The sequence below is a fragment of the Athalia rosae genome, chromosome 3 (genome assembly GCF_917208135.1).
Source record: "Athalia rosae chromosome 3, iyAthRosa1.1, whole genome shotgun sequence".
Lineage (NCBI taxonomy): Eukaryota > Metazoa > Arthropoda > Insecta > Hymenoptera > Athaliidae > Athalia > Athalia rosae.
The window spans coordinates 16,838,976-16,865,146 of NC_064028.1; the positions used below are offsets into that span (position 1 = coordinate 16,838,976).

The 26,171-nt window shown below is 40.8% G+C and overlaps 1 protein-coding gene across 5 annotated transcripts in view; it reads right to left on the reverse strand.

The window, feature by feature from the left end:
* Positions 1–2,147: 2,147 nt before the first annotated feature.
* Positions 2,148–26,171, reverse strand: part of LOC105683437 (protein Tob1) — a 41,720-nt gene continuing 17,696 nt past the window's right edge. For 2 of the 5 annotated variants that reach the window (XM_048652971.1, XM_012396019.3), the window contains exons 2-4: positions 19,413–19,479; positions 3,910–4,855; positions 2,148–3,726 (exon numbers count right to left, since the gene is read on the reverse strand). In XM_048652971.1, coding sequence (XP_048508928.1) covers positions 3,210–3,726; positions 3,910–4,855; positions 19,413–19,419 — 1,470 coding nt within the window. In that variant the 5' untranslated portion in view covers positions 19,420–19,479 and the 3' untranslated portion in view covers positions 2,148–3,209. Of the gene's footprint in view, positions 3,727–3,909; positions 4,856–18,541; positions 19,144–19,412; positions 19,480–26,171 lie in introns of those variants that run through there. The other 3 variants (XM_048652973.1, XM_012396020.3, XM_048652972.1) reach the window with 3 other exon arrangements.

Genomic DNA, 26,171 nt, shown 5'->3' on the forward strand with positions numbered 1-26,171 from the left:
ATTTTTTTTTTTTTCTCATTTACTTATGTTTTTACGTTTGAAAAACACGTTGTACGCTTCCTGCGTACCGGAAACGTTCTCGAACCCCCCATATATAACGTATAATATTTAATTTATTATGTAATCATTGCATTTACTTCACCAGGAAGTTTTCTTTTTCTTTACTTCTTTTCTTTTTACTCAAACGATCGACGCGGTATTGTCAAAATAACGTCGAGAAGCGTGCTATCGAATAACGGAAGAAAATCGTAACGACGAAAAAATAAATGAAGACAAAGGTAAAAAGAAAATGAACATGAAAAACCAAACCAAAACTGCACATAAAACATTATAAAAACAAATTAAAATCCAACAGGTATAGCAAATTCATCCCAATGCACACGGCAATGCCATGTTACGGTAAGACGTTTTTTTTAATACTTTTAGCACCTGACTGCCAATTTACAGCCCGCTCACGGTATTTCCGTACCGTCGATGTAATTATTATCATCATTATTATTATTAATAAGTTCTAGAAATATCAATAACAATAAAAATCATTATAATAATTTCGACAATAGTAATGCGTCTTAATAACAATGGTAACAATAATAATCATAGTAATAATAATAATAATATTAATAATAATGATAAACAGGGTCTTCTTATGTAATCATCTAATTAACTCTCGCTGACGTATATATACAACGTGGCGGATTCTGTTTGGATACGCGTATGGAAAATGATATTCATATTTCTTTTGCAATACGGAGACATAGCTATGTATAATAGTTGATTGCATACAAATGAGGTTTTCATAAAATTTGTATGTTCGAGCCAAGAAAAGAAAAAAAAAAAGATAAAATTACGTTGATCTTTTATTCAAGTTTGTCCTTTCATCCGCGGGTGTTCGGCGAATAATTCTAAATTTGATGATGCCATATCATATTATTAATGTTAAAATTTGAGCACAAAGGTGAAATTATGGGAATCCTGACCACTTATTTTACGTCACTACTGCACACGTCGGTGTACACACACGCCTACTGCATAATAATTTTAATTCTTCTTTTTTTACTCTCGATTTCTTTTTTCATTTTTTTTTTTTTTTCTTTTATTATAAAAATAAAATGTAAGTTTGCGTACCAAGGACGAGTTTTCACAACGGCATACGAGACTCTAGGAGCTTCGCTCCATATTTTTGTGTATCATATTTATATAATAAGTATTACAATACATGCACTCCTATAGGTATATCATATTCGTTCTTTCGTTAGTGTCTTTCTTTTTTTTTTTAATTTTCCAATTACATGTCATCAACAATTTTTTGCTGTCGTGTCGTAACTGTTAGTATTGTTGAAAATTCATCATCGTTGATATCATTTGAAATTTTTTTTTTTTTTTTTTTAAATTATTTACTGTTAATATTATTGTTGAATTGTCTCAATCAGTATTTGGTTTTATTTTATTTCATATATAGCAGTTGTTTTTGTTTGATTTATTTTCTGGTTTCTGGATACTCGTTTGCTCGCTCGATTCCGTTCGTTTATTTGTAATCGTAAGATACATACATAATAATATGTACTCTACACATGACTTTATCATGCATAGACGTACATTCGTTTCTTTTTTTTTTATGATATATTCATGTCCACGTATAGCATATTTCCCTCCCCCTCCCCCGTTATTCAGATTTAGTCGTTTTTTTCTTCTTTTTTTCTTCCTCTTAAAATGTTTCAATAATTTTTCTGGAATATCGTTCGTTGCTCGCCAAATATCATCCACCTTTTGCTTTCTTTTCCCTTCAATTTCGTTCTTAATGATAAACCCGCGTGCGTTTTAATAATTAACATTATCGTTATTGTTATTGATGTTGTCATCATTATTATTATTATTATTATTATTATTATTATTATTTTCATTAATTATATCGTTATTATCATATTATTCTTATTATTTTATTTTAGTTTTTTTTTTTCTCCTCTCGCATATATTCGAATACAATATACACATTATACAGATTCTCTACAGATATATTTTTAAACTTCGACTATTCCAGTGAAAAAATAAATTATTACATATTACGCAATTTGTAATATATTTTTGCGGTGTGTCTTCCCTCGGGTCGTATTTGCAAATTTTTCATATTTTTTTTTGCTCTTCACTTATTTTTCGTTTCCATTTTGGCGTAACAGAGACCATTCGTAATTTTAGCCAATTATTTCAATTAATTTTATACACGATCAGGAACGCTCTTTTTATATCATTACTATTATCGTTATTATTGTTGTTGTCAGAATTATTGTTGTTATCATTGTTATTATTAAGCGTTCACATCTCGTATCAATCATCCCACGATTTTATACTTCGATAAGTATATTTGTCCCCTCCGCGTATAATACGTACATTATTATATGTATGTATGTAATGCGTTGTTGAATAGTACCGTATACATAGATAGCAATGATTTTCATTTATCCATCTTTTTTTCTTCTGCTATTCGAATTTACTACATATATGTATACATAGGATTTTATTTACCGCAGTTCCAGGTGTTCCCCATATCATTCGTAATTTGCATTACGTCATAGTTATCGCTTTTCAGCCTATTTTGTCTATACATATGTATATGTATGCAATAATTATTTTCTTCTTTGAATTCTTTCTACATATAATACGTTCACGTGTCGTGAAAGACCATGCACGCGATCAAGTGTATGTTATATACCTATGCGTACGTGATGTTTGTGTGTCACTCTAAGTTCAACTCTACTATTTATTCTTAATCGTTTACGATCATTCAAAATCGGTATTGCATGTAGGGGGAAATAAAATAAAAAATTTTCACAGGGATGTGATGACGTGACGCCGTGGATCGTCATGTACGCAAAGTTGCGGATCACACGTGCATACGTGTACCGAGAAAAAGCGAATATACCATATCGTACATACGGGGGCGGACTAACGCGGGGTTCATGATAAACTACATGTGTATGTTTAATTTTTTTCGTTTCTCAGGGTCTTCGATAAAAGGATGGACGTAATTATCATCTAATTTTGTTTTTTTCGTCATTTCTCATTTTCTTTCGGTATTGGTTTCGCAGGTTTAATTCTCGAGCGTTCGGAAAGACGTCGTATAACGTTATTATACAGGTTGTACGTATGTATGTCAATTATATCGCTGAGGAGGGTCGAGGTGGTCGAGTTCGCGGATCCAGATGAGCGGAATATTAATTGGCAACTAGAAGATGTTGCTGGTATTGGCTCGTGGAATAAGGTGCTACAGAACCGAGACCGAAATTGTTCAGACCTTCGACGAGTGTTTTTTCTTGGTGAGATGTCGTCGTCGCGTTTGTCGAACCTACGGGACCGAGGTTTGTCGTAGCTTGCGTACCACCTACGCCGTTGTAGAATTGATGACCGATTGTTGTTGGGTCGAGATAAGCGGACGGGAATTTAGCACCGTATAAATCGGGTATGTAACCGTGATTCGATGAATCGAAGAGATTGCGATGGGGAAACTGTGGGTGGTATGGACCGTGTTGGAAGAAATAACCGTTCGAATCTGTTGCCGGTTGCTGACTGCCGATAACTCCTGGCGACAGCGAACGACTTGTCGGCGAATTTTGCGACACGGGTAGTCCGGCCGGTTGATGATGATGGTGGTGATGATGTATTTGCTGTTGCATCGCACGTTGTTTTATGTAGTTCGAAAATTCGGTCGGCGACATTCTGAAACCGTCAGATCTATGTCAATGATATAATACCGACCGGTTATCATACTATTGAAAATCGATGCGAATCGATCGAATCAAATGAAAATCGTCATGGATTCCGTAAAAGCCGACAGACGACACGAGGGGCGAAAAGGACAAATGATTCTATTTAATTCCATCGATTCGAGAGGAAATTTCAAGATGCAAAAAATACCTGTTAGCTCTCTTGCTGCTGGTTTTTAGTTTGGTGCTTCCAAATTTCGTTTGGGCGAACGTCGCGGTGGTGAAGGTCAGCGGAGCGGTGGAACGAGGAATGAAGGCTGGAACAGGACTCGGTGATCCTTTGAAGGAACTCGTGATCGGTGTGGGCGATGGTGCCGATGAGGAACCGGATCCGTGACCATTTTGCTGGTTACTCGACGAACCAGAGCTGGTACTGCTGCCGACGGACGACGGGAAAGGTGATGTGGATTTCGGGCTTAAACTCAGACCGCCCAAAGAAGTTCCTACCGCCTCGATGGGCCTGAAGCACTGAGCCTCGGGGTTGAAAGTTTTGGTGACCTCACGGTCGGCCGAACTTTCATCGTGGGGATCCGCCGCCTCGGAGTAGAGGATTTTAACGGCTCCCTTCTCTCCTATGCGGTAACTAACCTCGCCGGGATCCACCCAGACTGCCAATTCCGCGGGAAGATTCTCCAGGATGTCTTGGATCGGGACCCCGCTTTCCTTGGCGGCGCGTTCCAGTACCGGGTCAACCGGGTCGCCGGTCTTCAAACATCGGAACGCCGATCCTTTGAACGGTTTCTCCGGGTACCAATGACCTTTGAATTTATCCTTCAATGCTTTCTCGAGCTCCTCACCGAATATGTTGACTCTTCGTCTCGGCAATTTGTTGTACAGATACGATATCACAAAATTTAACGCCACCTGCACCTCTATGTGCATCTTTGGCTTTGAGAGTAAAATTTTCGTGCTGTGAATAAATCTGTTTTGTGGAAAATCACTGTGCCGCTTTATTGGTCCGGATGAAATGATCTGCTGCTGTTGTTGTTGCTGCTGCTGCTGCTGTTGCTGCTGCTGCTGCAAATGATTGATTCGCGGTTGACCACGAGTCACTTCCTGATTCACCGATATCTCCTTTACTGCGAATGCCAACGAATCTGAAACACGAAAAAAGAAGCACAAAAATTACGCATCTGTGCCACGGGAATAAAATTCAAAGTCTCCGATCATCGACTTCAAAGCTGTTTCATATAAACCTCCCGCACCGCTGCACCATGCGACCCAGTGCACGCGTCGTTTATAATAATACTATATACACCTCCGACCGGAAGTGTGGGTGAATTCTATAGCGTGACGCGCGATAGGCAATCTATGCGCGCCACTTGGAGTTTGAACTCGAACTGGTTTTGGTTCCGCATCCGATATATGGGTGACGATGAATTAGAGTGTCGGAGTTAGGTGCCACCGCAGGTCGGTGCTCTGAAATTACGCGGTTATCGGCGTTGCCTGCGGTAACGGGGTTAACGAGAGTTCGTCCTCGCACCGGCGCACCCGATTCGTAGGTAGGTGGAGAAGGTTTACATTCGGTCGTGTGCTCGGCTGCACGGGGATACGCGCGAGTATCGCGGGTGAAATTGGTAACTTTTGGCACCGAGGTCATCGAGGGCACCGGGTAGTAAAAAAATAGAAGGGAAGATTGAAATACGAGCGGTGGATGATAAAAGGGCGACGAGGATTTTAACAATAAAACGTCACACCGCCGCCCACCGTCCGTTCGGGTATTGATTGGAGTAATTCGGACCTTGCCACCAATTTTCGTTTCGCCAGCTCCGCGGAATCGTGGAACGAACGGTCGTTGATTGCGCAATTTACGCCCGCACCGACGGGATACGCCGCAAAGTTCGCGGATCAATCGGATAACGTTTTTCGTTTTTAGCTCAGGAGGGGCTTTACGTCCGATACGACCCACTCGGTTTCAAGTTTTAACGGAGTTCGCGTCGATCGATGATTTTCGAAGTTCGACGACGAGCGTATCGATTCCGGGAGACGATCGTTCAAATTACCGCGAAAGTCGTCGTTTCTCAATATTCGCGGTAACACCGATATACATATAGGATTCTTGGGCGTTTCCCGAGAAGAAGAGAAGAACAGATATAGATCTATCGTCTCTTCTTATACTTCTTCCTCAGAGTTTCCTCCAGCTGCTTCTACAATACCAACCAGCCGTACACACCCCCTTTATCCTCACCGGACAGACTTTACCGGTGGTCTTTTCTCTTCGGTAAGGAATTTTCGCGAGCCCGAAAATCCCGTGGACCGTACACGCGGTATACATATATACACATTATATATATGCCTTATACGTCTGTACGACAGCCTCGTTTTACCCATCGAGATCGATTTGTCGGACTTCCGAACACTTCCGATTCACGGTATACGCCAAGGTAGCGATTCGCAAGTGCGGACAGAAACGAAAAGTCATCAACGAGTGTGACGAGAGAGTGACAATTTTTTAATCAGTTTCATTTTTTCGATTCGAAACTTTTGTACGAGACAAAATGAATGATTCGAAAATTGAAACGGTATTTCTGCCATGGAGTAGCGAGACTCGATATATGGGTTAAAGTCTGGTCGTCGAGGGAGGGTTATACCTCTACGTTGGTTTCGAGGTATTGATCCTTGCACGCCTCTCGGAACGTCTAAAGTTAAAAATATACGGCCCCAGATCTTCTAGTTCGAACGGTATAGCGTTGTACGTAGCGATAACGGGGTAGTTGCAACGAGAATGCAGACCACCTGCTATGCGGAACTATACGCGCATGTATGTATGCGATGCACAATAAAATAAATGAAACAAGGTAAGTAATCCAGCTGATCTCGCGCAGATCGATTCTGCGTACTTATCGAAATAAACTAAAAATAAATGAATCGATGAATTAAAAATTCGCACGACTTCCTCGTCTCCGCCGATATCACGATGGCGGGAACACGCGGGATATTTTTAGGGGCTGGATTACAAAGGACATTCCGTTTCGCCGAATCTAATTTCGATAATAAATCAATAGACGGTCATCGGTTACGTCTATTAGGTATATAAACAGCACATCAAATGTTGCAACTCCGTAACGTAGTCCTCATTTAACGACCGGTTGTAAGTGATCGTGAATTTGAGTAACCGGCATTACGCGATGTACGTATACACATACATATACATGGGACACACGTACGTACGTACATCATACGCACGTGCACGTGAACGTGTGTACGTATATACCGACGTTATACTTATACGCACGCGTGTAATGTGAATGTGCGGCAATATAATTCCGCCGTATAGCCTGGGTATAGGTAACCCGCGTTGGGTCACCGGTTGGTTATACTTGCAGTAGCACGAGAAGGGTAGAGGAGTTTTAGTTAGTATATCGCGTGGGTCAGTTGGACTCGTATTATTACGCAATTTATTTCATTTCGCAATAAACCGTCCGTTATAGTATAAAGTTTATTTATATACCCAGATACACGCGCGCGCACACACACGCAGACGTGCGCACGTGTGCGTATTTATTGTACAATAAATACGTACGTAGTAGTATTACTTACTACGTATCGTGTTCGAGATCAATTACCCGCTATGTACGTGTACATTGTATACCTGTATCTTCGTTATAATCGACTCGCGCATGCAAAACCCTAGCTAAGAAAATCGAGGCGCGCGAGATTCTCGTCATTTTGTCGTCGGGGTGTTTCAAATTTAGAGTCGACGATGTCATAATCATTTCACCTCGCGACCGTCGGAGCAGGTGCATTGTCCATATCTCGTCGCGTATGATATTATTCCTCGAGTTCTGATCAGTTCACGGGCCAACTTTAAATTAATCGAATAATAATAACCGAGGTGTTGGTTCGTCGGTCGTTTGCGGTAATAAATCGTATCCCGGTATTATATGAGACCGATTAATAGAATTTGGCGTCTCGATTGTCGAACGTACCAGCTTTGGCGTTCTTTCAAAAGTACTTGGAAAATGCAGCTTTTCCAATTGGCAACTGCTCAGACCAGACGAATGGCCAAATGCCATTTTCGAGCTATAGGGTGCGCCAAATTTACCCTCGTACAACCGCCCGCTTTCGATTCAAAAATAAAAATAAAAATAATGAAAAAAAAAAAAAAAATAAAAAGAAAAAGAAGAATGGAAAGAATTTGCATCCGACGTGTTCCCTTCGATTTATCGACTCTTTGTCCGCCCTCCCACGTTATCGTCGTTTCGTCGGACGACCGGGTGACACGGAAAAAAATGAATTCCGACCTCCGACGCGCGGGGATGATCGTTGCGGCTTTTTTGTGAAAACGTCGTGATATAACAAGAGTTTCCGAACCGACGTCGGTGTCATCGCCGTCGTTCCGTTAACATTACGTCTCGTTTTACTCTAACCTGGTGCCAGGCGATGGACAGATCAATACGGCCGCGTACAGCCCAGTTCCTGCTCCAGATAGGAAGGCGCGGACGTGTTCCTCTGTTCCATATTTCTGTCTACGCCCGCAGCGGCACTGCATCACACAACTTTAGCATCGGATACCTCTCTGTACGACACCTGCGTACACGCGTCGATTGTTCGTAGTTTTCATCGCTTTGCGCCCTGTATTCTTTGCGGAATGAAACCGAATGGGAAAAAAAAAAAAATTTTTTTTTTTTTCTAAATCGCTAGGCGTACGCAAACGTATTTGCGCCGCATTTTTCCGCATTCCCACGTCTTATTCATCTACGATCGATGAAAGTCTCAATCTCAGATCACTGTGAGATTGGTTTTTTTTTTCTACCCCCCCCTGTATAAATTCGTACCGCATATCCGAAACGATCGATCGTATATTCGAGCGCAAAGGAAGTGACTTCAATTATCATCTGGGATCAACGCAGCTGCGGTTTTTTTTTTTTTTTTTTTCTCGTTTTCTCTTTCTCTGTTTTATATATTTCCAACACGCAACGGTACGTGATTTGTTCTGGCGGTTTTTCGTTCGGTTTCGTACCGAACGATTGATCGGAATTAAATCACGTTCGCTACGCGTTCGGATAGTATTTTTATACGTACAAGTGTACAATTTGATCCGCAAAAACGGATCGCACACACGTTTCTCGCGTTTTTCCCGATCGTATCGAAAGTCAAACTTTCTGTATCCATAGACTTTATATGGTGAAATATATATTTCCAACCCTTTTTAGTTCCCCATTGTCCGTCCCGTACACGTAATGAGATGGATTATTATTATGCAGACGTTAACAGAGTCGAGGAAATACACGCGGGAGGCTAAGGTGCCGCTGGTTAACTTTGAAAGTTGTTATACTTCTACCTACCGTAGTACAGTTCACTTCACGTTCCAGTTTCAGCTCTAGTTAGAGTTCCGAGTTCGAGTTCGAGTTCTAATTTCACCCTGGTCTCGTCATAACAATCTTTTCTTCCCTTTTGCCAACTTTTCAAGGGTTTTCTTTTTTTATTTTATTTTATTTTTTTTTGTCTTTGTACCGCGAATAATAACAGCGATAATAATAACGTGCGTTAAAATTACTTCGATTCGCACATCGCCAAAGGAAAGAATAAGTAAACGAATCGCAAGGAGTCCTTTATCAATTATTGAGAAACTCGAGAGCCAATTAGGCGTTGTACGGTTACCTCGTTAACAAGGTTTAATCAAAATTCCGATGATTACGAATCATTGTAGATATGCAATTATAGGTAATAAGTTTTAACGTTAACTCGTACGTGCACTTCGAGCTTTCGGAGGACTCGCGGGACAGGAGGTAATTTATAGCTCTCTATACAGTAACGCGGATCAATGAGCGCAACGCCATCCGAACATCTATGTTTCGGTGTCGATGAAAGAAAAAAAAAAAAAAGACAAAAATTTCAAACTTGAATCGTATCGAAAACGTACGGGGTGGTTTACAGACTAACGTCAATGTGTAAAATCATTGGCGTATCTTCAATTTTCCATATCTTCAACGTGAAGTTTTAATTTTCATTTTGCCGAATATGAAACTGGGTCTTCCGCACGACCCGAGAAGAACAGAACTCGGCACCGCTGCAGTGTATGATATATGTAGTACCTAAAAGTATATATATGTATATATATACATAGTACGAGCAGGACGTCCAGGTCTTTCGGAGCCCCATAAATAGACCACTATAAAGTATAAGCTCTTCTCCCGACGGATGATGACTGGCTAAGTACACCTCTTCCCATCCCCCCCTTCCGCTCTCTCATGCATAATATGCACAACCTCTCCTCGTCTCTTTCCCTTCTTTGGTTTTAGTTGTTTTTTTTTTTTTAGTTTTTTTTAAACCAAAGTTACGACAAAGAAAATTCGAATCGCTGAGAAAATACACGATATCGGTATCGCGCGCAATCATACGTATGATAAAAAATTTATGAAAAATTAGATGACGAACGGCGATCAATAATTTTTATAAATTAATTTACACGACGAATATTATTTTACTTTTGATTCCACGCGTGACGATAGCGCACGACGAGATTTTTTTTTCATCCCTTGTAGAGCTTTAGAAAAGTTGAGTTAATTGTCGCGAGTTCGCGTACACGGTGTTACTCTGTTTGATTTTTTCTACTGTTCAGTCGGTGGTTAGGTGTCGACGTTCGATTCCGGAAGTTTCAAACGGTGACCTCGTGAACCGTTGAAAGTTTTTTCTTTTTTTTTTATTCGCCCAGTCACGCGAGTCTCGAAAGAACGAAGAACACGAGCGGAGCAGAACGCAATAAGGTCGTGCGGGTTCGAAATTAGAATGGTATGTAAGAATGAAGGGGGCGTAAGGGGGGTAGGTAGCCCGTTACACGACGTAGGTAGGACACATGGCGTACGTATAATGTACGAAAATCGGAACGCTGCTGCACCGCACCAGCGGTCAACGTTTCAGGCGTAATAATAGCACGACATGGACGAGAATGGTGCGAGACCAATTACGAGATTGCAGTCTTCTTCTATTTTTTCCTCCGTTTCGTTTGGACTTCTTTTTTCTCGCCTCGTCCTCGACGTTCGAACGCGAAGAAACGCGTAATAACGCGAGTATCGAAAATCTCCGTTTCGAAATTTTATTTATAATACGCGACCGGTGTCTCGTTCCCTTTAGCGCTATTCGCCGCGGTACCGGGTGTTTGAGAAAAATTTCTCTCTCACCGAATAAAATAAATTGTACGACTGATTTTTCATCAGGGCTCCAAGGAAATTGATCAGCTTATCGTACAACGATTACTGGTTTTTCAGAAGTTTGCATACCCTGGCGTTTCACTTACGGGAGGATACAAGTTACAGCGAAAACTGCGGGTGTTACGTTGCATAGATAAGGTCCGTGTAGCTTTCCGCGTAAAAATATAGAAACGTCTGAATTTTGATCTTTGATCCGCGCCGCGCATAGAATACAGGCATATCTAGATAGCTAGTCTTCCTCGGTGGAAAGGTTTCGTATATTTTCAGAAGCAACTCATTGCCAAGCGTATTGCTAACCGTTCTAAAATTGTCCGGTTAATCACCATTCGAGCGAAATCCGCGACTGCGTTGCGGTGAATATCGCAAAAATAGCTATATATAAATATATGTATGTATAACATATTAATTCAGCTGAGTAGGTGGAAAAATATTTTACATTGCAACGTAAACACGCAGATGATAGTAAGTTTCTTTCTTTCGTTCCTCGTAGTCTCTTTTCGTCGCTGAAGATGAAAATTTTTTCAAATATTTTCACGAATAATATTTCGAAATAACTTTGGTATTCTCAAGACGTCACTCCGATCGTAGATTTTCTATATACGCGAGCAAAAATTTTCAAGCAGTCCAACTTCACCCGACATATCCCCATCCGTCTACAGACGCAAGGCGACGGGCAAGTCATCGAATCTACGACGTTTTCGCGTTTCGCAAGATATAAAATGAACAGGTCGATATGTATATAATGCTCAGAGATAACGCTACAATGATTCCCAAAAACGAAACATGAAACGGCTGTTCCTCTGGGTGTATATAATGATGTATACCTTAGCGATAGACATCTCACTTTTTCGCCCCTGCGATCAATCGAAATTATTTGATCATAATACGAACACCTGAAAAATTCGCGATTCTTCTTGATCAAAATCAAGTATCCCAGTAGATAATGTGGAGCAAATTTTTTTTTTATCTGTACTACCGCAATGACGCAGGTGATTTTCTTTTTTTTTTTTTCTTTTTTTTTTTTGTAAATATCTGTGTCTACGATCGGACAAGTGTACCGTTCGATTTGTTCTTTATTTTTCTTTTTATTACCAAATTATCGAAAGTCGAAGGTACTTTTTTTTTTAGGCTGCACCCGAACGATATCGTTATTTGTTGAATGGGGAGCGTTGAAATTAATAAATTTTCGCTTATCTACCCCGCCAGCCTAACATCTTTGAAATTCAACGGAATCTCGGTAGCGACTCGTATATATATACGAAAGAAAACATCGAAATAAAAAAGGAGAAGAAAAAACTAATTAGGAAATTAAAAATGAAAAAAAGAAGCGCAACTTACACACGCGTGAGTATGGTACACACGTATAAGTACATGTAGGATACACACGGTGACGGATAAATAACGCGTAAATTATTTCGACGAGGAGTTAAAGGTGTAGAAGGTATAGCCCAGGTCGCGTATAATACAAATATATAATGCCTATGTAATCAGCTATGCAAACTGTTCCAACACGCCATCTCTGCCATCGGGTGTATGAATATATACAAGATTACAGTATATACCTATATACGTGTATGAATATAAATTATACAGATACACGTATGCATAGACGGTGGTGCACGTATTTAACAATGTTTACATTTTTACGACGCCCGCATTTACATTACGGTACATGGAACGGGCGAGAAACCGTGTAAACGAGCGAGTGAATTGAAACAAAAAAGAGAAAACGAAAAAGATAGAGAAAAATTTTTCTTTTTTTTTCAAGTAAGAAAGAATCCCACATGGCCATACCTATAACCCAGGCGTACGTATACGATTCGAAGTAAAAGTTTCTTTTCGCCACTAAACAAATCGGTAAATATATATTTGAAGTATACATACATAGATATATGTCATCCAATGAACCGGAAATTCTTCGTCACAGTTAACGAAATCTAATCATCCGTAGATCTTGAGTCTACATTAAGAGTGTATCAGCGATGATTAGAAATAGGAAGAGTAAACGTGTAGATAGAACAAGGGGGGGGGGAGGTCGGTATAAGTAGAGAAAATGCGTACAGAGATAACGCAAACGAGCATATGTGGAATAGGAGGCGAAAAGATATATAGGGCGTCCCCGAATTCCTCGCACCTTATCACAGATAAAAAAAAAAAAAAAAAACAAATTGAGTAGAATAAAAAATAGATTGAAACTGTAGCGCCGCGCGTGACGCGTATACTCTGCGCGTTTACACGTCACAGATAACGTTCCCAGAATTTATACACATATATGTATCGGATTATTATTATCACGAGGAATAATATCGCAGCACTGTAGTTTCACCTCGGGGAAATATTAACGCGGACGGAGACCAGGAGAGTACGCGAAAACCAAGAAAGAAAATGGATTAATAAATTTGCGAAAAATAAATTTGAACGCGTTACTTTCGCTGGGATATTCGGAAGGGTTGCCAAATTACGTGGATAAAACTGTTTACACGGAATCGTGTGCGTGCGGAATATGTATATTTAGACGAAATATTTCTATGCGTTATATTCGAGTACCTACGTTGTCATGATTTTCTCGGCCGCCGCCGCCGCGCGCGAATTCATCCGTACGATTAATCGTCGTTGATAAATTATCAACTTAATTTGCCAATTTTAATACCCACGTAGCGAGAATCAACGACGAAAAGAATGGGGTGTTTTGAAAAGCCGAGGAAAAAAGCGTAACGAATTGATACAAATAAAACAATCAAGCTTTGATCGCGATAGGGTATTACCGTACTAGCTTGGCTACGTGTAACGTTGCGATGACTTGCGCCTTTGTGTGAAGAAATATAGGTAATAATTATCATGATGTACGTATTACATGGATATTTATATAGATATACAAGTATCCGCGTATTATATTTACGTGTAATTTAAACCGAGCGAATGTCGTCACGAAGTTAATTCAACAATACTTATTATGAATTACGGCAACGGTGCGCCGCGGCACATACGAGAAGTCGCGCGACGATCTTGATTTCGAACACATGTTACTTTACATCGTACACGCACACACACACACATATGTACGCGTACACATGTGTACCTACGTATATAATCTTGATCGATTGACAGCCAGTTATCGTAAATGGTTATAGGTCGTTTCATTGCGCGGAATGTGTGTGAAATAATAAGACTTCAAACGACGAAAGAAATTTTTCTCAAGATATTGAAAAACTGGCGAGGAAATTTTTTCAAAAATTTATCTTCGAATTATATATTCTTCCCAAAGCCTATTTTTATTGTTATTTTTCTCTTTGCAGCAAGGGCAATCGAGTCATCTCGAATTTTCGAACATATATTTCCCTATGCTGTAGGAAACAAAAAAATCATCAAATTAACTTTAAAAAAGAAAAAGATAAATGAATATAAATGTGTCGCAATTAAGACACGCTACAATCGGATTATATTTCAACTCCGTTTGAATCGCGAGCTCGAATTATCTCGACGCGATTACGCATATATATATATATATATATATATATACACATGGTAATTAGCATAATATATACACGTGCATATACCTCACGTAGTTACGCGGTGTATTTCACACACGTGTATCGCGTCTACCTATACGTATTACACGTAAGAACGTGAGATTCCGGTGTCATCTCCAGCAGCGGCGGCAACAGCATCCCTAAGTGAGTCTTGTCTGTTTGCCCGGGCCGTCTGCGATCGTGGAAAATTTATCTAGAGCACGTGCTGAAGGAATATTGAACCGATACCCGTATAATACGTATTCACTCTATACATGTATAAAGTTACGTAACCCACGTACAACGACGCACGGGGTACATTATGTACATGTATATCGTATCGGTACATGTCACGGTACATATACGGAGTTAATGCATGAAATCTTAGCCTATCTGTCACGTTTGCAGCGTGGATGGCATCGACGTGACACGCGCAAGTATATGTATATCCTTATGTGCATAATATGCGTACACGATGTACACGTACATTTCGACTGAATTCAACCAACAATTTTTTACCGTGTACGTATATAATACAACCCCCCATTTCCGACGCGCGTACGTACGTCAATTAAAAATGTCGAGTCAAAAAAAAATTTCCAAATGAAATTTCGTAGAGAATATACCGTGTGTCTCAGCGTCAACGCTACATTATGTCTGCTTGCCGTTCGTAAGGCGCCAGGGTTACGCTATGGCGCCACGTGTATTCACGAACCACGATTTGGCTTACCGCTATGGCGTAGGCCTGGCGCCTTTCGAACGGCAAGCAGACATACTGTAAAGTTAACGCTGGGACACACGGTATATTCCGTTTTATATTTTTTGATACATATCTTTGAATATGAAGAATTTGGAAGCAAAAAAAAAAAAAATCTTCAAGTTTTACGGAAGAATTATTCTGCGGAGTTCATGTGGAAAGTTCGGTTCTACAGATAGATTGATCTGTACGAAGTCGTTGCCACAGGGTTCGTTTCTACAGCAAAATTATTTCGATTCCGTAGATCCGAACGATCTGACATTATTTTTATCCAGAAACGAAAATTCTGCGTAGACTCGGTAGACTCGACGTCGGAATTATTCTGTTGAACTGAAATTTGTCGAAACGAATCTGTAGAACTTTTGCTCTACAGAAACGATTTCTGTAGAAACGGTCCCCTTTCCCTCTCATATCCGCATGTAGATAACGCGATTCGCCGTGCACTACACATCGATATATTTTTATATTCATTACATATATACATACTATAAATGGAATTATGTTACAAATTATGTATACAGTGGTATACACGCTGTATCAAACGTTGATGATAAATCCACACGTTACGTTATACGGCGTTCCGTGTCACTTTTAGATTTTTTATTTATACTTCCGAAAAAAAAGAAAAAAAAGAATCAAGTCAACTGAAGTGCTCGAAAAACACTGCTACCATAGATATATTGCTGCTACCGATAAGTTTTGCTCGTGGTAGTTATCTTTTTTTTTTTTTTTCTTAATTTTTTTTACCGAAACTTTGACGAATCATTTAGAAGTGACGGTAGCGTGAAATTTTTTTTTTTTCGATTCAACCGATTTATTTCGAGAACTAGGATAATTATTATGATCGTAAGTTTCATCGGACACGTCTTTTTCAAACGCAGATCTGCACGAGTTGGTTAAAATTTTTGGAAACCAGAATCGAAAAAATTATAAAATGAAATGCAACGGTATAAAATTCGAATCGAGTGTACCTCCTGTATGTATACGTATGTGGGTAACACTTTACTAACACACGTACAAAGTGATGAACTATGTACATTACATCTGTACCACCGTAGCTGCGGTGCAAGAGTCGCATTTGATCGCGGGTGATTGTGCAGTACGTACGTACGTACGTACTATTATAGATCCAACGTTGCTGTCGTAGGGTAATTTCATTTATCTTATTTTACTCTTTTATTATACATGCATAGAGAGTCGCTGATGCTGATGCTGCAACGTACAGCGCGCTATATTCTCTCCGTTAACATTTCGGTCCAAGCGGTACAACATAACGCGTATACGTGTGTAGATATTTTTTTTGTAGCTAGTCGCGTTTCCGGTGATGTTTCAATTACTTTTTTATTCGACATTCTCTATTTTTTTTTTTTTTTTCTATTCTACGCTCCTGCACCGTTGAGCACAGCTCGGGGAACGAAATCGATTACCCAATAACCTTATATATATCGTCGATGATTTTCCCCAATCAGACTCCGTTATCGCACAATTTCCTCGTACGTATAAAACTGGTAATGTATAATCACGAGGCAATTTCAGTTGAAAAATCAATGCGATTACTGGCCGATTGGAGCCTTTTTTTTTTTTCCTTCTCTAAATTACTCTTCGAGTTGACGACCGTGAAGTAATCAATCGAGATGGATATCGTGTAACGTGTAGTTATAAGAGGTGTAACAATCTGTGTAACACCCGAAACGAAATATAGTTAAAAAAAAAAAGAAACAGCGATTCGTTGAAAATTAGTACCGAGCTAATTGCATTGAAAACAATTAAAACAAAAAAAAAAAAAACAGAAAATTAATTAATTTCTACACGCCGCACATAAACTACGGATATCTACATACGTATATATGTCGTGCTATATTCTCTCAAACAATTATTTATTTATTTACTTGTTAATTTGTTTTTTTCATAAAACTCAACTAGAGTCAAAATTAATTACGAATGTATGAAAAAAATATTCTCTTCTGATATAGAAGTAAATTAATATATTTGTATACCGCATGTAATATGATAAGTGCATAGTTTTTTCTTTTTTTTCTTTATAAAAATTCTGTTTATAAAATGAAATAAAAATGAATAACAAACGGAGAGGCGTATGCGACTAGTAAGTTTCACCATCATCGAAATTACTCGTATAATTTTTCAAATTACCAGTGGCTTATCTCAATTGTGGGAGAGAGAAAAAGCAAAAAAAAAAAAAAAGAAATGAAAAGTATAGAACTCGTCCAGCGTTAATGCACAATTGTAATACGAGCGATAGTTTTTCATGGCGAGGAAGGCCAACGGTCCTGGGGTCTCGTGTATTATCATCATTGTTATCGTCATTATTAACAACAATTATCAAAAAGTCGAGCGTAGTTAATTGGTCCTCAGATATGTATTTACGCTACAATATAAAGAGCCGATAGAGAATCCACGTTGCATTACAAATCCCCCTATGCAGTTCGAGTTGGTGAAAAATTATTTCAAATTATATTACCTGCAATATCATCGTCACCGTCATCCTCACGGTCGTTATCGTACATCGTTGAGGATATGTATCGTATTTCTCGCGATTCTTCGCGCTATTATTATCATCATTATTTATGACATTAGCGAACCTATCAGCTGTGCATCGCAGCAGGTGATACAGATACATACATCGATACCTCTACAGATACCTCTAATAAGAGTGATCGATCCGCAGCGGACTTCTGCTGCAGACGCGCTTATGCTTATGTCAAATATTATTAGTAACAATATATTTTAACAAGTGCGTTCGAGTAGAGCAAAGTATATAATGCATATTTCTTACTGCATTTCATCGAACGTTGATAAAGTTTAGAATATGGAGGAAAAAAAAAAATGAAAAATTTTCAAACAGCAACAAGAAAATGTCCTTGAGGAAAAAAAAAAGAGAATAATTATGAAAATTACGTAGTAATGAATTTCGTATGGTTCGGAGTCGGAATATTCTGGACTTGATAAAAAAAATTTAAATGCGTGTTAAAGTTTGTATATATAATTTCCAGTAGGATCCACATAGGCGTACATGTATGCGCGCCATATAAATAATATAATACGTATAATGCAAGGTGTTAATAAAATTTGATAACAAGGAATGTTGACATTTTATAGATATATGTAACAAATCATCGTTATCAAGGCTTTTTATTTGATTTTTTTTCTCTCTTTCTTCCTTTTATCAGTTCACGAGAGAGAGAGAGAGAGAGAGAGAGAGAGAGAGGGAAATATATATCTCCCAAGTAATAATTTTCATAGACCGCAGATGAAAACGGAGTTAATAAATCGTGATACGCCTATTTACATAGCGGTATGTGGGTACGTACGTATGTACGTGTATGTGGTACACAGTATACTCACTCGCTGTGTGTTAATTCGACCCTTGGAAATAATGTCGGGCAGCTATATTAATGCGATTCCATACGCAATAATTACAAATTTTCCCGTAATAGTTCCGTGCTATTTAAATTCCTCACTCGTTTTACCGTCGAACTTGAATAGTCCCGTATATTCCAACACTGGTATGAAATACGTTCACTGTACAGTAGATGTAATTATTTAAAAAATTTATCGACGTCTTTCTATTACGTGTACCAAAAATAAAAAAAAAAAAATAAAAAGAAGCTTCACTTATCCACACACACGAGACAACGATAATTCTATGCAGACGTATAAAAGTAGAAAAACGCGAACGAAAAAAAAAAAAGTACTATACGGAAAATAAAAAATCGAAAACAGTTAATCGATCAAAAACGACGATTGTAAAAAAGTACACACACTTGTTTGTCTCTCGTTTCGTCTGGGGTAATTATTAATGTTAGAATGTACAGCGCGGTTAGTGATAATAATAATAATTGATGATCAATCGAGATGATGCGCGTCGAGCGAGTACCGCGACGAAACTGATACGAGAGGAGGACATGTGAGGACTTACATACGACATCGGAGTGGGATGTGGGATGAATGCGATGAGGATTGGTGGGGAGAGTAGGGGGGCAAAAATTCTAAAGCCAGAGTTTAGCGAGGCCGCAATATGCGACGAGGTGTTGCCCGGGAGACTCGCGAGAGCGACGATAACGAGGTGCTCGCACGAAACGTAAACAAATTCTTTGATTCTGCCCCCCCCCCTCGCCCCTCTTTTTTTCTTTTTGTTTCAATTACAATAGCGTGAGTAATTACGAAAACATGTGCGTGAAATTCAATTGAACATTGTATCTCGAAAGACCCTTACCAGCCATGAACAACGCCTCTGGTTGACACCCCTCGATCGCTGATGTGACGCCTGCGCGATGTCTGAACTGTAACAAATTTTAGAAAAAAAAAAAATTATCTCTTTTAGTCCAGGTGTTCGATTCATAGGAACTAAGTTTGTAGTCGCGTAGCGGGGTAAAAGAGTCAAGGTAAAACGGTCAGGGGGACACAACGGTCGATCATATTTGGCGTGGAATGCGGTATTACGCGAATTATTGCGTAACTCGCAGGTCTCCGACGTCTAGCGTGACATTGTTAAGAGCACAGCGGAGTACCACCGGGGTGAACATAATAATGGAAAATTACAAATACGTCGTCGGCAGAGTTCTCGTTATGCGGAACGTCGACCGTTTACCACCGGCCCTCTCTCGCGCGCGAGTCGCTTTGCCACCCAGAGTAAACTTAATATCCGCCGTAATACGGGGCTTTTCCATTATACTCTTGAACGGGCTAAATAAACAGGAAGTAATTTCGTATTCAGTAATTCTGCTGCAGCACCGGCGGCACCGCGAGCGGGAACTCCGACCGACGCTCCCCCGGGTACCGAAGAAGGATTACCCATTTCTTAACGGACGACCGAATATGTCACACGCCGCGAACAGAAACCCAGATGTTCTACAAGCTCCGCGCAAAGCTCCGCGTAATCTGTACAATTAATACATAACGCGCATAATTAATACGTGCATATGGGTATACGCACACGCGCCTATGTACATACATACGTACACGGTATAATACCGCTTAAAACGGGGTGGGAGGTCAACGTCCTTCGTTTTATCACGGAGAATCGGATTCGGAGAGACGGCAAAAACGGAACGGGTATATATATACATATATATAAATGTGGCTGAAAGATACGAATTTCGAATAGCCCGGCTACAACGTAATCGGGAATATTATTTGCACGTAAAACAGCGTTACGCACACCTGCTTGTGTTTGTGCATATAATTACTTCACGCTAAAATGCTCGCTGTGCTTTTGACAAAATTGGGTTACACACAGAGCGGACACGGGCGCACGCACACACACACACACGCCGAAAGCCAACGTGTTATCGACTCGTAACGCTTCGTTTAATCGGAGTTATATTAAAATATAGTTTTCACCTTCCGCAACGCGAGTTATGAAATTGGAAAAACGTATCTAATTCACGTGATAAATCGAAAAATTAATTAAAAAACCGTTTCCAGGCTCGCCGCGTGTACGCCACACGTATACGTATATGTATACGGGCGTGCGTTCAATCCGGTAAACGACCAATTACAATTATCATCGATATTATTTTTAACAAAATTCATTTCTCACCGTAAGCATTAAAATTTACCCAACCCGATATATACATATACCTATACGAGATACGCGTTCGTGTACACCTAGTACATAGTGCTGCACATTATCGTTCAATGCCGTTCGATAAGGAGTGAATTAGTTTTTTCGGCAACGATACGTACGCACGTACGTACGTACGTGTGTGTGTAATTGTATATACGTGAATTACGCCTCGCATAACCAAACGTATTGATTGGCTGTGAGCGTATACCGCGGAATTACCTACGGCGCAATAAACCTATCTTTTACGTCATACGTCATACACATGTACGGTATATTTTACGCCAGATCAGGTATACCTCCACGTATACGATTACCTTTATTTATTATCATTATATCGTTTCGGTACAGGAATCGACGCATATGCACGCGCATACCTATGCGTATGCGAAACAGGTACGCGGGGTGCGAAATTTTCCGAAATTTAATACAGAGCAAAATTGAGGGGAGGCGTGGTCCGATAAATCGCGATCGTTCGACGCGATCAACATTATCTACCTAAAACTAGTTCTGGTTGGATGAAATTTCTCTATGGTTCATGTTTCGTCTAGATGAGTCGAGTAATTTTTCGTCGCGAAGTCTGAGATGTATGGGTAGACGTGCGTGTGGGTTTACACGCGTGTACATCGAAACAGTACGCATGTACAGTGTAAACTCTCCGTTCTTCGTATGCGTGGCGTGGCGTTGCGTGGTGTGGTGTAGTGTAGTGTAGTATACGTTTGCCTCACGAGCGCAACGAAGAGTGACCGTGAACGGCAAACAGGAACACGACGATTATCCAGCGAATGAATGAAATAAAGTGAACACACACACACACGGAGTCGCGTGGAACCACGTGCTTGCCGAGTGACCGATGCGTGAATCGGACAAATTTTACTATCTTCGCGGATAGACACGCTCCTTCCGCCCCGGCCAGGATCGCATGCCATTCGGCCTTAAAACCTGCGGTCTGAGGACGTGTGCGCGGTACCTTGAAACATTGTCCTACGAGAACTGGACGTTCATTCCCCGACTACTTTGGGTGGTCACTGTCCAAAATGATGATCCTAAATCATGGAATGAAGTTTTCCGAAAATAAGAACAAGTGTGACCGGTTGCGATTCGGATCGTGAGGTTGTTGAAAATTTGTTAAAAAAAAAAAAAAAAACAAATCCAGTTTTGTAAACGGTACGGTGCATCGGTGGGTAGGACTTCGTCGTCCAGCTCCTCACGCGATGTAATAACCGTATTCGACTTGTACCGGTTTGCGAGGTAACCGGAATAGACCAGCTGCTACGGCGGCGTGTATCAAAACAACATTGGCTAAATGCGCATCGGGAGTCAGCGAATCGCGCGATTTCCTCGTCCCCGTGGCTAACCGAGAAAATGTCTTCATTCTACTTGACCAATCGCGAGGAAAATGACGTCAAAGTCCCTCGGCGATAATTCGGAAATCATCGGAAGATCATCAGGATCGTCGTCGAGCGTTGGGAATCATCATTCTACACCGCGCTTCCAATGTTTGTCGGGTCGTTCGTGCGTAACGTGTGGGTCATATATTAATTTGCGAATCCGTATACATATTACGTGGAAATCGTTGATGTGTGTCCGTGTCGAAACAACGTACGGACGTAAACGTGACCGAATAAACCAACTCATATTGACCGCGCCACCAGACGGACGAAGAGCACTTGAGAGTCACGTTTCAAGTTCGTCCATTCATACCCATCTCCGTCTATAGGTAGGCGTGAACGTGGCGTGTAGTACCTGCACACCGCGTCATCCATCAACGCGTTATTCGGAACGATCGAAACGAAAAAGAATTAACTACGAGTAAACAGAGGAAGTTGGGAACCGACCGATCGCTTCGTAGTAGTCCGTAGTATTTTCTCATGGTCATCGTGATACCGGACGTGAAATATGATATCCTATGACATTAGCTGAATAGGGTTTTCTGCGCGAATGGAAGTCGAATAGTCCTACCAGTTGAATCTTAGTCGCGTAATCGCGTTCCGGAAAAAAAAAAATCTAAAACAAAAAAAACAATAAGAAAATCGAGGAAATTTATCAACACACAACGACGACAATGATACACCTGGGTAGCGTTTGGGTCATCGGCTCGTATCGATCGTCGATTGTCGATTGAAAACGCGTTATGAAATCGAGTTTCGTTCTCGGTATTTCACGTAATTTGTACCAGCGAGATTTCTTCAGAGAGACACAACAGTAACGGACAATGCGGATTTCCGATTAATTGTACTACCGGCGAGTGTTCGGATAAAAGAATGGCGAACTAGTTGAACCGCAGTTGTTCCATGGAAACAACGGCCGTTGGAAAATATTTGGACGAGTTACAGATGTTTATCGAATAACGTTAAGTAAGTGAGTCAAGTAAAGTTTGCGCATCGCGTAACGCCGATTGTCTACCCTTATCAATTTTCTCGTCTCAAATACGGTCGGATGTATCGAGTGTTGTGTACTCATAGGGCACGGTGATAAGAACGAGAACGAAGAGACGAATCGATGGGGAAATTTTCTAACGAGTTCGTATAAAACGTATGCGTGAATATTGAATAACGCGTGAAAAGCCGCTTACTTTAGACCGTTTCAATGTCGACGATGAAATTTTGTTGAACATCGGCGTCAGCGGATCGCATTTAACAACGACCTTCGTCCATATACCGCGAGTGCGACGTACATACGCTCGACGTTACGTATCCCGTTGAACACGTGGCTTTTAGTTAAGCTCGTGCACACCGTCAACGAAATGGTTATTAAACGCAACAGCATAATCGTTACTGTAACAGCGTAACTGGCGTTTAATTTATAACCCGTGTGCACGAATATAATCGCGATTCGCGTCGGCGGCGTAACTACTTTACCGCCATAGCCGTGTCTCGCCGTCGTCCACTTTCGATTTGATTCGCTCGAGTATCGTTAGCCGATCACCGATCACACTTCGACGACGCGAATTTTCGTCAAAAGTTCGGACGTCGTATCGCTAACCGCCAATTTGCATAAAATGTCCGAGGTAGCGGCGCGTACACCTGGGCTTTTCCTCGCAGATGCGGTTGGTCAGCGTACGACCGAGTGAGCAACGGTCGTGATCCGAAGTCTCGGAATTTCTTCGTGACATTTGAGGGTGTCTTAAATTAAAATTGGCGCGAGCTGACCGGCCGAAGAGGGGCGACGACGACGACGACGAGGAGGAGGAACGTCGCGCGCGGCTCGATTGCCTCACGCTTTTTGGCCCGGCGATTGGTTTGGTTTGGAAATTTTTGGGGGTTCTTATTTTTAGAAGGATGTTTGGGCTGCAGCGCGAGATTGGCGGATAACCTGAACCGCCGCAAAGTATTAGGATGGTTTAATACGCTGTAGTATAAGCACACGTTCGCGTTACAAGAAAAACACACAGAAGTGCGGTCGTAAGGTCGTTCGATTCTTTTTTCAAACAACCTTGAAGACCGTCTTTAGCTTAATTACTTCCCGACCTCGAAGCGCGACCTTGCAACCCTCGCGATCTGATCAATTATTGAGTTAGTGGGCGATACGATATTGCTCCGCCGAATCATTTTCGTCCTATCCTATTGATAACGGGATACGAAGAGGCAATCTGCAATATCCGTAATTACCCGACGACGTGGACGGCGAACGGAAAAATAAACAAACAAAAAAACAAAAAAACAAAAAATATGCTTCCGACAGGGTCGGTCGACGCGTGCGACGAGGGGGTTCCGGTCTGGCTACTTTTCGACCACCGACAGCGATACCAACCCTATACGTGGTGCATTTCAATCATGGGATATAGTCGAGGGCACACCTCGTAGAGTTGTATAGCCGGTTGAACTTATACGGCAGGATATATGTATACAATACATAGAGGTATGTAGGTGTATCGATACGAATGACTTATGCAGGCGGACGTTCTGGGGTCAATAGGTAGAACTGGCAACCCAGAGACCGTAGCCAACCAACAAACGGCGGTAGGTAGATCGATAAACAACTTCTGCGTACCTGTGGATTGGGATATCCACCGCTGAATTCTCGGCGAACGCGATGGATTTCAGTGCGTTCGAAAAAAGTGTTCCAATTTTACATTTCGTCACTCCTGATCTATACGGATCAGGAGTGACCACGTCTTTTACAGTAGGTACGAAGCTGTGAATAAAACGAATAAATCAAGTTATTGTTCTTCTTGACAATATTATTTATCCATTCATTTATTTTGTCGTTTGTGCGAAGAGAGATTGAATTTTTCAAAACTTGTTTCTTCAAAATACCGGGAGCGTAGTTCGCGAATAGGTCGCGTTCGAATATGCGTGCGGTTCGTGAGAGATTTGAAAAAATTCTCATGTCACATAGATAACGAGCGTTGTCGTCGTTATATACATGTACATGCTAACAAACGAAATAGGGCGCGAATAATCGTTATATGAAATAATTATGGAGCGCAACGTTAATTAATTCGAAGGACGCGTACGCGATTATATATATATATATATATATATATATCATACATGTAGATATTATATTACAGGTATAATTATTCTACATTGCTGTTGGTTGATTGGCGACCAATCAACGGGTTCCTACCAACACTGCAACATCGCGTGTACGTACACGTGTGTATACACACGTGTACGTACATACTCATACGCATAAAACGTGGTTTATAAAATAAACCATAACTCTGAGGTTGATAATTATTTTTACGGCGATGCAGCAGCAACAGCAGGAGCAACAACAGCGGCAATAACGTGGAAGTTGGCTGTGTTACGGTCCAGGCGCAACGTACTCCGTCCGAACGTAAAAGGCGAGCAAAAATCGTCGATTTTCCGCGGTTATTAGTCATCGGCTCGTTGCTCGGTGCGGTACAGATACGAGGGGAAAAAAAAAAAGGAAGAGATGAATAAAAAAAAAAAAAATTGAAAGCATGTTCAAGGGCGCCACTCTAAACGGGTTCAGATTACCCGCGTTAAACGTTATCTTTTTCTTTTCGCGAATATCATCCGGTTGGCGATCGATGAATTTACCGGGAGCCCCGCATTTCGCGCAATTTCACGTCGCGTACCATCGATTAACGACCAAACTAAACTGTACAACAACGCGACGCGTTACCAACGCGCGATCGATTATTATAAAGTACGGCGACATTGTTTTTTAATTAAGCGAGTGATATCCGAATCGAAAATGTCGTCGAATCTCGCACCCGCATCGAAAAAAAGCACCCGCTATTTAAAAATAATATGTGGGTTGCGAATGTAAACGAGTGTGTAATCTCACCGTGTACCCTCTCCCGTATTCGATGTGCCGGGCTGGTAGCGGGACGGAAAATTCTTCGCGAGCGAATTTAATATAACAGGTTACAGCACCGTTCCACCTATGCGGTATTGGGAACGATCGAATCTGCACTCGTTTTTCGGACGCCAT